General features: G+C 39.5%; 1 protein-coding gene across 3 annotated transcripts in view; it reads left to right on the top strand.

The window, feature by feature from the left end:
- Positions 1–2,117: 2,117 nt before the first annotated feature.
- PPP2R5E (protein phosphatase 2 regulatory subunit B'epsilon) overlaps positions 2,118–14,561 on the top strand; it is a 151,372-nt gene continuing 138,928 nt past the window's right edge. For 2 of the 3 annotated variants that reach the window (XM_082442714.1, XM_082442716.1), the window contains exons 1-2: positions 2,118–2,252; positions 4,444–4,607. In XM_082442714.1, the coding sequence (XP_082298840.1) occupies positions 4,451–4,607 (157 nt within the window). In that variant the 5' untranslated portion in view covers positions 2,118–2,252; positions 4,444–4,450. The remainder of the gene's footprint in view (positions 2,253–4,443; positions 4,608–14,561) is intronic. The other variant, XM_082442715.1, reaches the window with a different exon arrangement.

Genomic DNA, 14,561 nt, shown 5'->3' on the forward strand with positions numbered 1-14,561 from the left:
TAGCCAGTTTTGTAAGGCCTAGGGGAGGTGAACTTTTCAGAGCAAACACAGACACTATCTATACAGTGACCAATCACCTGGAGTCAGTAGAGGAAGCCTGCTTCATATGAGAGCACCATCTTTTCCTGTTTCCCATTTCAGTTCAAAACAGGAATTAAAAAAAATTTTAATGGCACAAAAAAACTTCTTCCATTCAAGACCCATTTCTGGGGATGTGCATAGAAATCTGCAACACTTGAGTGCTAAATAACACAAACAAGAGAAATACAATGCATTTTTTTGTTATTGTCAGTTGTATAATATGTTAGTTTTATTTATATATAGTTCTATTTCCTAACTGTATAGAAAACATGATATAATGCGAAGGGGAAAAACTACAGAACGGAATACACAATTTTAAAGAAAAAAAATACTGGACAGAAGTACACCAAAATGCTAACACTGGTTATCTCTGGGTTGAAGGATTATAAACGTTATTATTTTTCATTTTCCAAGTTTTGAACATTTGGTACCCTGACATTTGTACTTAGCATTAAGAATTTCTTCCTTCCTTCCTTCCTTTTTTTTTTTTTTTAACCCTCTCAAAAGACATACGTAGAATCCACTCAAACAGAGCAAGAGTCCAAGAATATTCTCTGGAAATGCACCACTTGGCCTAGGACTCATCAAGGATGCAAACATATCTCTAAATATTTTATCACTTGTTCCAGCTAGAGTTAAGTGAAGCCTTCTCCATAAACTCTTTTGGATCTAACTTGCCACTTGAAGAGCTCCCAAGCTCCCGCAGTTTGAAGCTGGGTTTCCCTGAGCTCTGTACAGCGGGTGGGCCCAAGAGGTTGATCTCAATAAATGATCACAGAGCGTAGAGACCGCGTTCCCACCTGCACAAGTTACACTGAACTGGCCCCAACCAGGCTTGCAGGAGCTCCAGGGAGCTGATATTCAAAACAGAGGTTTAGGGAAAAGGAGACTAGGCGAGAGAGAATTCGAAGCGATACCCAACCCTTGGCCGGGCCCCAGGGGTTCAGATTTCCGTGCCAGGCCTCCCACAAGGTGGAGCGGAGAGCGACTGCTGGGGGTTTTACAGCCCCGGGCTGCGAGGAGCCAATGTACAAAGGCAGCGGCGCCCAGGCTGCCTTTCTTTCGTTCTATGCGGCTTTGGTTCTCGTCCGAACGGGATTCCTCGAGTCCAGAAGGGCCAGCCTCGCCGCTGAAAGGGGAGGAATCAAGGGCCAGGGACGCCCCCACCCTTAGCCGACCCTTGCCCTTGGAATCCTCAGGTTGCAGACGACCGCCGCCCAGAGGATCCGCACAGCGCGGAAACCCATCGCACTGGTGTCAGGCGCACCCCTCCGGGTTTAAGGAGCTCCTCTCAGGCCTGGCGGCGGCGGCGACTCCCCTCTTCAGCCTACCCCACCGCCTGGCGGAAGCGGCGGCAGCGCGGCCGGAGATCGCGGTTGCATCCGGGTCCCTCTCGCCTCAGCCCAATCCTCGTCCTCCTCTCTTCCCACCCTCCTGTTTCTCCGCCCCCCCGCCGCCAATCCCTGATCGGGTCTCAGCCCAACATGCTGACAAGGGAGTGAAGGCGGACGCCGGCCAATGAGGCCTCGCTTCCCGTTTGAAGACTCCAGTGAGTGGGCGCTGGAGGCGGGCGCTGCTGGCCAGAAGGTTCGGTTGCGCGTGTGCCATGGACTCAGCTGCCCGGTGATATTGACAATAGGAGAGAGAAAGGGGCATTGACGGGGACCCACCGCGGGCACCGAACGGCGGCTCTGGCAGCGGCGGCTCCAGCCCCAGCGGCTCCTTCTTCTCCTTCCTTCTCCTCCTGCTGCCGCTGCGGATCCACTCTTCTTCCCTCCCTTCCCCCCTCCCCTCGTCGTCGCTGCAGCCGCCGGGTCCGGGGCAACGAGCAGAGGCGCCGCCCGCCGGGAATGTGAGCGAGGAGCCACCGGCGGAGCCGCAGCGGGGTCGGTGCCGATTTGATGGGACGGGCCCGCGGGGGAGGATCGTGAGGCCGCCGCCGCCGCCGGAGCGCTGAGGTTCAGGTCCGGCCGTGAGGCCTAGAGGCGCCGCTGCCGCGGAACCGGAGGGACGCCGCTCCGGACAGCCGTCGCCCCGGGCTCCCTGCCGCTGTCCGGACCTCCCCCCGCACGCCCCGGTCCCGCCACCCGCCCCCGCTGCGGCCCTCTCTCCCGTCTCCCGCCCCTCCGAAACCACAGATCATCTTCGGATTCTTCTCCAGAAGCTTCAAGGTAACTTAGTCCCTCCAGCACCGCGGCTCGTCTGCTTCCTTTCCTCCTTTCCTGCCTCTTACCCGACCTCCTGGGGAACCTGCAGGGCACCGGCCTGGGGAAGGCCTGGCCTGGGCCGGCGAGGGGTGCGATGGGGTGAGGTGCGGGAGAGGGAGCGCCGGTCCCACTTGTCTGATTTACCTGCAGATGCTTCTGATGATGCCTTTCATTCACTCTGCCCTCCACCCCCCTTTTTCTCCACCTTCCGGCATTGGAGGCGTATTCTTGTCCCCCTTTATCCACTGACGGGGGCGGGGGAGAGGAAAGGGGGATTGGTGTAGTGAGAAGGATTTTGTAGCCGCTTATCTTCTCCAGGGCTTGGGGTGGCGTGGGGGGGGGGGGTGGGAGCAAACGGAGTATGTGAGCATCCCTACAGACCAACCTCTTCTCTGTCTTTCTCCTCCACCCAGTACCCCGTTTAGGTTATCCTGTGCCTTGGAAATGCCCCGTGCCCAATGCTTAGAGGATGATAAAGCTTCGGGCGTCCTAGCCCAGGGCGAAACCTGTTTCCCCGGGCTTTGTACGGACCCGCTGCTACTGCACGTTCAATTCTGCAGCGCTTTAGGGTTGAGATCCTTGACGTTTATCCTGGGCCGCGGGCAAAAGGGGCAAATGATTAAAAAAATTTGTTTTTTGCTACCAGTAAATCATCTTTAGAGATGGGAGATAAAGAATAAAGGAGAGACAAAAAGAGTGGAGGAGGAACAGGATTTACGGAAATCTTGTGTTGTGAGGGTTAAATGTAGTCTAAATAATTCACATACCAGATTGGAAAAGCAGCCCCTAAATTTACAACATACAAATTTATGTGGAGCTTCTTGCAGATGCAGTCATTATGAATTTTTAAATCATCTTACTTCTTCTATAATCATTCATGGTTTGCAATTCCTTTTTATCTATCACATTTTATTTAAGGCTAAAGTAGATTGCTAAAAACTTTTTTTAAAAAGGAGTACCAAACAGGACTTCAAAATTCCAAACCTCGACATCATATGGTTTTGTTTGTTTTTTGTTTATGTTTTTGTTATTTTTACTTTGTCAGAATCCAGCTAATCCAGGTAACTTTTTATTCTCACACATTCAGGAAGAAACTCCCTTACTCTTTTATTTAGAGGTTAAAAAACACTTATGTTATGTATTGGAATGCCAGGTGAGTAATTGCATTTCAGCATTTCCCCCATGTGCGTTATTTCTATTCAAGTCTGCCATTAATCTTGCATGGAGCATGGAGCCTCAGTGCCATAGAAATGATGGCATCTGTTTAAATTGGTGAATGAAACTGAGCTTAATCCTTGTTACTTTTTAGGAAATAGCCTTCATTTTAATGATTTGAGAATGTTAAAAAAAATCCCAAAGAACTGTTCAGTTCCATTAGTTTGATAGAATGAAAATTAATATTTGATGATGAACTTCAAGGGAACTCAACTTGGTTGTCTAAGTAGGCTGTGAATTTGTTTTTATTTCAACTTTGGTGTACCATTTCATCATAGTTTTGTTTATTAAGCTTTAGTAACTTCAGATGGCTTCATTCAAAAAGAAGACTTCTTCGAAATGATTTTAATTATGCCTTTTATGTGTTCTGTTTAAAGTAGCCTAGCTTGTCCTCCTTTGTGGTGTGGTGTAGTTTATCATAGCTAACACAGCACATTGCATTAAAAGTCATGTCTTGGTAGTTGTGAAATTGTAAATTTCACCTTGCTGCGATACATTGGTGTAGATTCTTGAAGTACCATATGAGTTTCAACTCTGGAGCCCATTCATAATATTAACTATCTTGGGAAAATGTTTGGATGGAAATTTTGTAGCTGCAGAATAGTTCCTCAATTACTTCAGGATCTCAAGATGAGAAGAGCTGTGCAGTTAGAAAATGAGTACATGTTCAAGTATAAATGAACATCTTTAATGCATATTGTAGTGGGAGTAGCACAATGTATTAACATTACAATATTGCTTATATAGTACTTATATTCTATTTTCCACCAAGGTTTTCTGTTTTCCCATTGAACATATGACTGCTCTTAATTGATTTTATTTGCTTTCTTTTAAACATATTCCCATTTTCAAAAATAGCGTATGGGAATTTTAGAATTTGAGTAACTCACTTGTATGCTTCTTCCTCGGGAATGTGTTGATGATACTTCTTTCTTTTCAGTAGGGATATGTCCTCAGCACCAACTACTCCTCCATCAGTGGATAAAGTAGACGGATTTTCTCGGAAGTCCGTCAGAAAAGCCAGACAGAAGAGGTCGCAAAGTTCCTCACAGTTTAGGTCTCAAGGCAAGCCTATTGAGTTAACACCTCTGCCGCTGCTAAAAGGTAAGGCTCATGACCAGGTGATGGATTCTTTTTCAATTGATCTTTTTGTATCTGTATATAATTTTCTTTTTTGTAGAGTTCCATATTTGTTAAAATTCCGTGTTGCAAATTGAAGGGATGGAGGTTTCCGATATGTTGAAATTATTGGTGTGTGACCAGATACACCCACTCCCCCTTTTAAAGGGTTCTATTTAATATAAATAGCCATGGACAAATGAAAAGAAACTTATTATCAGAGAATCTCTCACACTGATAAGTAGAAAAACTGAATGCCACAGAAACTTTATGAGGTCTGGGTCTGTGTTTTTCTTATTGTCTTCTGTTGACATTTATATGTATACATTGTATGCAGTGACAACTACAAATTGTACAGTTTTAATCACAGGAGGTAGACCTAGTAGAGGAGATGGTGCCATTAACTTACATATAGAAAATGATGTTTGAAATAATTCATTTTTTAAAATTGAGAAAAAATGGTCAGTAATTGATTACATGCATTTTTGTTTTCAGATAGTACAAATAGAAAAAATATTTGATGATCGTATTGTTTATGGAATTAATATGAGAACTTTTTTTTCTAAATTAAACCTTTTACCTTTTGTTTGAGTATGTGGGTACTTTTTGTTCCATTTAATTTTTATCAGTTTGCTTTATGTTTATGAACAAGCATTGTTTGAAATGTATCCGAACATAGCATTTATAGCATGGCGCTATTAGAATCTACTGTTGAAGGTAGATTTTTGTCTGCTGAACACTTAAGAGTGAGGAGAAAGGGGACGTGAACAATACAATGCACTTTAGTGGCACAGAGGAAATCAAAAAACTTGGTTGCTAGTTAGTTAGTGAACATATATTTCTGTAACAATTTGTGAAATCAGAAGGTATTAAAAGAAAAACTGTAGTGTGACTAGAAAAGATCCTCAAAATGTAGCCTAGGATATTTCAAACTTCTGTTTTTCCCATATGAACATTTTTTTTTAAGGGAGGGAGATTCATAAATGAGATTTCCATGTTTATACTTGAAATTGGTAAACATGAAATGAATACTATTACTGTAAAGATGATATATCTACAGTTAATGAAGATGAGCTCGTATGAGTCTGGGGGGAGAAAATTTTGGCTAAAGTTTTTGCTGGTAAAAATGAAAATAATCTTTATGAGGCTTTGGAAGAAAAATGAAGGAAAAACTAGCTAGGGATAAAAGTAACTGTACTTGAAATACAAAGTTGGGAGGTATATTGGATTCTTTAGTAGTTTATTTAATCTGAAATAGACATGTAATAGCTATTAGTGTCTATATCTGGCAAAGGACTTTATTCTGAGGAAGCAGTTTAAACTTTCTTAGGGTTAGAACAGATTTAAACTTTGTTATATTAATTTCTTGGGGCCCATGGTAAACATTTAAATTAGAACTTAACTGACCACTCAGAGCCATGGTGTTGGTTTCGTGGGTAGTGAAAGAAGCATGTGTGAGAAGAATTTGGCACATGTTTTAATATTTTGTTGTTTCTTATCTCATTTAAAAAAAATTGTAATATATATATAACATAAAATTGACCATTTTACCTATTTTTAAGTGTGCATGAAGCATGGCATTAGGTACAGTCACATTGTTGTACGTCCATCACCACCACTCATCTCTGGACTTTTGATCTTTCCTAGCTGAAACTCTGTATCCATTAAACACTAACTCCCCATTACCCCTCCCCCTAACCTCTTTGCAACCACCACTGTCTCTGTGAATTTGACTACTCTAGGTATCTCCTATACGGGGAATCCTACAATGTTTGTCTCTTTTGTGGTTGGCTTATTTCACTTAGCGTAATGTCCTCAAGATTCATCCATGTTGTAGCATGTGTCAGAATTTCTTTCCTTTTTAAGGCTGACTAATATTCCATCGTGTGTGCATGTGTGTATGTATATATATGCCACATATTGTTTATCCATCTGTCAATGGATACATGAGTTCCTTCCACCTTTCAGTGATTGTGAATAACGCTGCTCTGAGAACATGGGTGTACAAATATCTTTTTGAGTCCCTGCTTTCACTTCTTTTGGGTATATACTCAGAAGAATTGCTGGAGCATATGTTTAATTTTTTGAGGAATTGCCATACTGTTTTCCATAGCAGCTGTACCATTTTACATCCCGACCAGCAATACCCAAGGCTTCTTCCAATTTCTCCACATTCTCACTGACACTTGTTATTTTCTTTTCCTTTTTTTTTTCTTTTTGATAATAGCCATCATAATGTGTATGAAGTAGTATTTCATTGTGATTTTTATTTGCATTTCCCTAATGATTAGTGACATTGAGTATCTTTTCATGTGCTTTTTGGCCATTTGTATATCCTTTTCTCATATTTTAAGTGGAGTCTGATAGTATTGTAAAATTTCCAAGAATTCTGCTCTCCAAGAATATGATTTTTGTGAACTTGTATATTTTGCCAGCATAGGAGCATTGGAGAGCAACAAGATCATATAACACTAGATACATCCACAAGCTTAATTTCCAGACAGACTAAAAGTGATTCTTGTGTAATAAGCACGTTCTGGGAAAATATTCCGGGAAGCATTCCATAAATTAGATTTCCGTATCTGTAGAATAACAAAGAAGTACAATCATGTATAGACTTTAGAAATGTGTATTTGTTCTTGATTATTATAGTGAATGTAAAGAGTTTGTTGAATGACATTTGTTTTCCTTACAATGGATTGAGTTTTATTTGTGTGCCTTCTCACAACTTTAGGAGGTAGTTTATGAAATATAAGGAAAACATAAAAGGAATTTTTTTTTTTGCCGTTTCCTTAGGAAAAACCAGAATAAATTATATATGCATGCCAAAGGGTAGTTATTGATTTAATTTTTTATAGAATTGTTTTGACTGAATTGGAAGGTTTAAGTTAATTTTATTTGGGGGTACAATATAAACTGTAGTTGAATTTTGGGGGTTGCTTTAAAGAGTAAAGAAAAAACATGTCCTTAAGGTCTTTAATTTTAGGGGAATTTGAAAACGGAAATTGTGTAAACATAGGAATTATGTAGCTCATATTTTTAATATATAATTTTTGAAAGCTCAAAAATTAGGTATTCATTAATGATCACTTGTTTTGTGTGTTTGCTTTATAAGAATGCTTATTATATGCATCGTAATATTTGACTGACTTATAAGTAACACTGCCATTATTTCTTAGCATTTTAAAAGTCTCTTCACTTGCAGAACTGTAACAAAGTGAAAGGAAAGTTTCATCTCTTTTGCTCTTTTCCTATTAGGTGGGGTTTTGAAATTTGTATCCATGATGTTATTTTTCTGTAGACAGCAACACCAGCATGTAGTTCTGTGTAAATATATCAGAGTGACCTGGCTTTTCCTGCAATTGTGAAATTGCAGGATAGACCTTGACATGTAGACATTTGAGTTTTCTCCATAAAGTACTTCTGAAAATATTTTCAGAAGGTCCTAAAGTTTTTGAGCTTGAAGGACTTTTACTCATTTTCCTGATAAGGGAAATTCAGTAGAGGTTGAGTGCCTTATGTGCTTGATAAGAAAGTAAAGACTTGGATGCTTTCTGGGTGCCTGCACAGCAGGACATAAAGCAAGCTTTGACAGTTACCTAGGTAAGTCGCTGAATAAGGACAAAATAAACACTTAGGCAAATAGACACACACACATTAATAATAATAGCAATAATAATAAAAGCTACTAGGAGTAGTCGTATCTGGTTAGGTGGTTTATGTTTTCTACCCACGCCATATTTCCTTCTCTTTTTAACTTTAAACGATTATATATGTTTAGATATGAGTGAGATGTTTTTGAAAGCTACCACCTCTTTGAAAATGGGATTATAATGAAAGTGGCATCATTGTTGCTAGCCTCACAATTCATCATATGTTTCTAAAGCATTTTGCTCATAGTTTGGACAGTCAGTATCAAACATTCCAAAAACTTTGATGGCTGGAGGTGCTGTTCAGCAGAAAGAAACTCTTTGCCCCTTGGTGTTGAAACCTTTAGATTGGTAACGTATTTCTATAACACTAATTCTCTGATTTTTTTTAACTCTACGCTTATGATTCAGCTTACATTTTTATTTTATAGGGGGACAGTTTGTAAGGACTTGAAAAATTCCAAGTTAAAACTAGTTTGTGTGCTTTTAAAATTATTGGATGGGATAATTCGTCTCTTTCATCTGTATCTGCTTTGTGTAGTGTAAAGGAGCATACAGATAGAATTCCCAGTTTTATAATGGACTAGTGCTCTAAACTGTATTTATAATGCGAATGATCTCCTAAGAAATAATGTCCTCGATTTTGGTGTTCACTGTCTTCCTTGTAGGTTATGCCGCGGCGTCGCATGGGAGGAAGTACACGGGCTTTGTTGCCTGCAAGAGTCCTGGCTAGCTCACTAGCTGTGTTGCCTGGGGCAAGCGAGTTAGCTTTGGAAAGCTTGGTTTTCTTGTCTGTCAAATGGGGATGATAATAAAAATCGAGATGCGGCAGTACCACATTCAATACATTACTAACTGTTGTCATTTAACTGGGATTTCAGAAGTTACAATATGAAAAATGTGAAATTATTATTTGACTTTTTGTATTTTCCTAGCAAAAAAAGTTGAAACTGGAGATTTCTCTGAAAATTATGAAACAAGAGCATAGTTTTGAGGTCATGAACCTTTTTCAACCCCCAAATACGAAGAAACAGTGTGCAAATGTGTTGAATTTAGTAGACTAGTTATTTTAAACATCTTTACGTGGCGGTTTTTCACCTTCTGCATTGGTATCCTGCCACATTTTTTAGTGTAGTGCTTTTTGACTTACTCGTTTTTTGAATAGATAATACAGTTATATGGTTCAAATTCCGAAAGATATAAAAGGATGTATAATGGAAAATCCTCCTCCCAAGTCGGTTTTCCTAATTAGCTCCCCTTCCCAGAAACAGCCAGTCATAATATACTTGTATTGTAGGTATTCTTAAACCCTTGAATGAGTTTGAAATGCATTGAGCAGGCTGAAATTATATGCACATTTTGTATGCATTTGTCCATTTTTTAAATGGGATAATTCCATAGCATTTTTCAAATTCTCAAAGGGGTGTCTGAATCAAAAAAGTTAAGAACCATTGATCTAGTTTGTACCTTAGATTAACGATGTATGTTCTTTTTTTTTCTTTCCCATTATAGTTTATTACAAGATGTTGAATATAATTCTTTGTAGGACCTTGTTGTCGTTTATCTATCTTATATATAGTAGTTTGCGTCTGCTAATCCCCAACTCCTGCTTTATCCCCCCTCCCCCCACCCATCTTCCTCTTTGGGAACCATAAGTTTGTCTTTTATGTCTGTGAGTCTGTCTCTGTTTTGTAAATAAGTTCATTTGTAATTGATGTATATTCCTTAGGCAACTAAATTGTAGTGTGAGTGTGTGTGTATGTGTGAATGGTTTTAAAAAAATAATCATGAGCTTTGCTTTTGAACCAGAAGAACATCTGTAAGTTAATAGGTGTTAACATTCAGCTTTACAGCCCTTGAAGCAGTGTGGTAATATATTTCTTTGGGGGAAGAAATTATAAGATCTTGCACAAAACCAGTATCAAATGACACTGTTATCATGTGCGAAAGATTATACTAGTTGTAGTGAAGAGGCATTTCATTCACTTTTAGGTGAGAATTTTATATATCTATATCTATATCTATACCTCCTAATAGTTTGTTTCTGTAGCATAGAGAAAATTTCCATACAATGTCTTATGTGGGCCAAAATAAATTGAGAGTAAGCGTTCCTGATTTGTGAATCATTTAAAAGTAGGGTAAGCAGCTTGCATTCATATCCATCCCATCTGAGTGTGATAATTACTGCTTAGTTCTTAACCCAGGGTTCATGGATTTCTCGTTGGGGATAGGGTGTGTGCATCGTGGATGGGCTTCAAGTTTCTAAGAACCTCCTAAAATTATATGTAAAGTTTCTGTGTAGGTGCATTTTTTTTTTTTTTTTTTTGGAGGATAGAGTCCATTGCTTTCATCAACTTTTCAAAGATTTAGCTCTACCATTCCTGCTCTTTCCCCAGAGTTAAGAGCTTTTGGCTTAGACCAAAAGATTGGGAATTATTATTATTGTTTTTCCTGAGTATCATGTTAGCTTTATGTGTGCGCAGATGCATTGGATACTTACCAATAAATATTGTAAGCTTTAAACAGAATTCATCATAAAATGGGTCTCTCCAGGATATAACCCATCCAGGGCATAAAAATATTAAGGTGCCAAATGAAACCTCTCCTAAGGTGAGGTGGTCCTTTTCTACTTAGAACTTTCTTCTCTTGACTTTGTATCATTCTTCAAGTTTCAGCACAAATGGGACCTTCTTAGGGACCATCCTTCATCACTTTTAAAAATAGTCTTCTTTGACATTTCTATCACTCTGTTGTTTTTTACATCATATTTATAATCTGAAATTACTTTATCTTTGTTCACTTGTATGTTATCTGTTTTTCCTCCCCCATGAGAATATAATCTTTGGTGTGGAAACCTTGTTTCTCTAATCTCTAGGGGCTAGATCAGTGCCTCATACATAGTTGGTATTCAATAAGTATTTGTTAGTAAATGAATGAACACTGTTAGTTGAAAACATCTAGGTTATTAGTAATAGCACTATAGACATTTATTTTTCCTTTCTAAATATTAAATTTTGCCCCCCAAACCCAGGCCATGCAGATTTTATTTTAACTAGTAATTTACACAAAATTATAAACTTGTTTAATGAAGACTTTATTTTTAAAGGATCAAATTGCTGAGTGTTCACTTAAAAAGCTGAGAGTGGTTTTCTTCTCTGGTAATTCTGCATGTTTCAGGTTAAAAACAGAAGTGATATCTTGTGGAGGAGAGGATGGAGTGGATTTTGTGTATGACGGACTAAGAGTCATTCCTTTTACTTAGGGGACTCATCACTTTCATTTTGTAGAAGTTAAGATGTTAAGTACAGTGAGATTTCTTTTTTCTGCTGGCGTTTGGGGACTGAATTATGGGCTGATCAGATCACCAGGCTTTCTTTCTTTATATAGTTTAAGAGAGAATAGCACATCTGATGTTATAGTGGACTTTCAGAGCAGTGTTTTATGGTCAAATTTTCTCTTGTCTTTAAAACTTTTATAATAATGTAAGCTCTTAATATTAACTAGATTTTGTAGTGCTTGAAAAAAAACAGTAAAGTTTCTAGATATTACAAAAAGGCTAACTAAAGTAGTTCTTTGGTTTGTTTGCCAGCAATGACATTCTCTTTTACCACTTAAAAATATTTTTCTACCTTTTGTATTGTAAGATTTTATAAAAACAAGACAGGGATCTTATTTTTATATTATAGTAGAATTATGCGTAAAGGAACTTATTAATTAAACAGTATAATATTATTATATTATTACCTAATATATAACAGTATATACCTAATATATGTAACATATTACCTGAGGGAGGCAGGTGGCCTCTCTGAGGTAAGAATGGAGGCTCTGGGGTCACACACACGTAGGTTCGAATTCTAGGTCCACTCACAGCCATGTGACTTCCAAGCATTGGTTTTTTTATCTCCAAAATTGGGAGAGGAACCCACTTCATAAAGTCAGATTAAGTGCCATCAAGCAGGTAAAACATTTAGCTCAGTGCTGGCGATGTTGAAGGAGTTGAAGAATATTAACTATTATAATTATAGGAAGAACTGTGTAGTGGAAAATGTATACCAGTGTTTTTCAGTTGATTATTTCTTTAATACATTACATGAATTATTTACACTTAAGGAAGAAAAATATGGAGTATGTGGAGCTGTGAGAATTAGACTTTTAAAGCAAAAAGGAGAACTGGTTCTTGTGGAACAATCTCAGCATTACTGTTTAGTCAACATCAGTTTGAAACTGACTTCTCATTTCAGGAATAAGAACTTAAGGTGGCTAATGTGATTATTTTCAAGGGAAATTCCATTTGTGGAGAGTTAACCAGGAGAAATTATTGTTAGGTAAACTCATTTTGGAAGTTGTCTAGTAGGACAGGATCTGCAAACTTTTTTTGTGATTGCTTACTCCTATCAGTAAAAATAATGTATATTTCTGTTTATATGTTGTACACATGTGCTATTATACAAATATATAATGCACGTTAAGAATATACACAGACATAGAAAGTTAAAAAGGATGATACTGGAAAATAAAATGCGTAGATGTTCTTAATACTTAATTTTTTTTACCTCCTTTTCCTTTGCCCACCCTCCCAGCACATTCACTAACCCTGGACACATCTTTGTTTTGACATTTTGCTTCATGGAGAGAACCTTCTCTTCAGGTTTTGAGCCTCGTTAATTTTGTAGCATTCTGTTTTGAGCCAGAAAGAGTTGACATTGGAGCCAGATGTGGAGAGTGAATGAGAAAACTTCTTTCTTTATCTTCTTGAGGTTTTTGTCTAGGCTTTTGAATTTATTGCACCTTAAAATCTGAGTTGAGGATTTTGCCAGTTTAAGGAGTATCATAGAAGGTTCTTTGTCGAGGGCTCTTATTTTGCTGTTGATGAGTGGGTTTCAGAGTGTCCTTAACCTTCTTGAAATTCCAGGCAGTTTTTGTGTCTCTGTGCAGACTGACATTTTTTTGGGGCAGAGGGTTTAGAGCTTTCATCAGATTCTCAAAGGAGTTTCCCTAAAGGCTAGCAACCATTGCCTTGGGTGGTAGGTGTCAGTTTCCTCACTCAGAGCTGAGAGAGAGAATTTGTCATATAATTCCTTTCTGCAGAAGGGAGATCTCATGTCAAGAGGTTTCTCCTGCATGTGTTTTCTGATTTTTAATTCTTTTTTTTTTTTTTGATTTTTAATTCTTTTTGATACCAAACAGAATTTTAAAAGGTATTTGAGGGTAGAAGTTACTACATGACTCCAGTGTGGTTGTTTGGAAATTTTTAATCAGTGTCATTTGAAAAATTAAGCTGGGTGAATAGAACTACCATTGGTAAAATTGAGAGTGCCTGTAAAATAGCTTTCTCTCTGGAACAGCTGTGGACCTGGAAGAAGTCTGGAGGAGAAACTCAGGTTATCTTTGCTGGTGAAGAAATAATTTAGTAACCAGTGAAGGAGAAGAGAAGCAGTATCTCTTGGTCCTGCTATGTGCCAGGTGAGGTACCACATGGTGTCTCATTGAAGCTTCCCAACAACACCAAGAACGAGGGATGTTTGCTGTTGACTGCGGGTGGAGAGAGCCTGAGTTGGGACCCCAGTTCCCTCTGGTTCCAAAGCCAGGGCCTTTTCCATTATGTGCGTTAGTGGTGGATGAACACAGGTGAGCACTGGAGCTAACAGCCTTCTTGCTCATGCCGTGCTGGGATGATTTATTAAGTGAATCATCTTCCTACTTCTTGTAAGAACCCTGAAAACTGTGAGGAGACTGAAGTGATGAGAAAGAGAAGTGGAGAATAGCAGAGGGGCGAGCGGCGGGGCTGGCTGTAGCACTGGGTGGTGGATGGTGACAGGGAAGAGGTGAGGAAGAGCAGCGGGCCGCACAGACTCAGCTCCGTGAGAGGCCAAGGCAGTGCCACAAAGAGGCAGACAGGAAGGGTCGCCGGCACCGCACGTTGGCAGGGAGGGGGAGATGCCCCTCTGGACCCCTGTGGGACACAAATGCTGTCACCATAAAGGCGGGAGAGTTACAGTTTGGTAAACAGGTAGCGTTCTGGCAGTGGTATTTTTTTACCATCATCTTCCCATCTTTGGGAACTAGCATATTGTAGGAAAGGGTATGGGTTCAAGCCTGGGTGATAATTCTACCTCTGTGATTTGAGATCAGGTATTTAACCTCTTTGGAGCCTCAGTTTCCACTTTTGTAAAATGGGACTCATACATCCCAAGGTGGTTGTGAGGAATGAGATGATGTGGGTAAACTGCTAACGTGTGGTCGGTGGCCTAATAAATATTCCTTCCCTTGTCTGTCTGTTTGCCAT

Source organism: Balaenoptera physalus (genome assembly GCF_965194825.1).
Source record: "Balaenoptera physalus genome assembly, chromosome: 2".
Classification (NCBI taxonomy): Eukaryota; Metazoa; Chordata; class Mammalia; order Artiodactyla; family Balaenopteridae; genus Balaenoptera; species Balaenoptera physalus.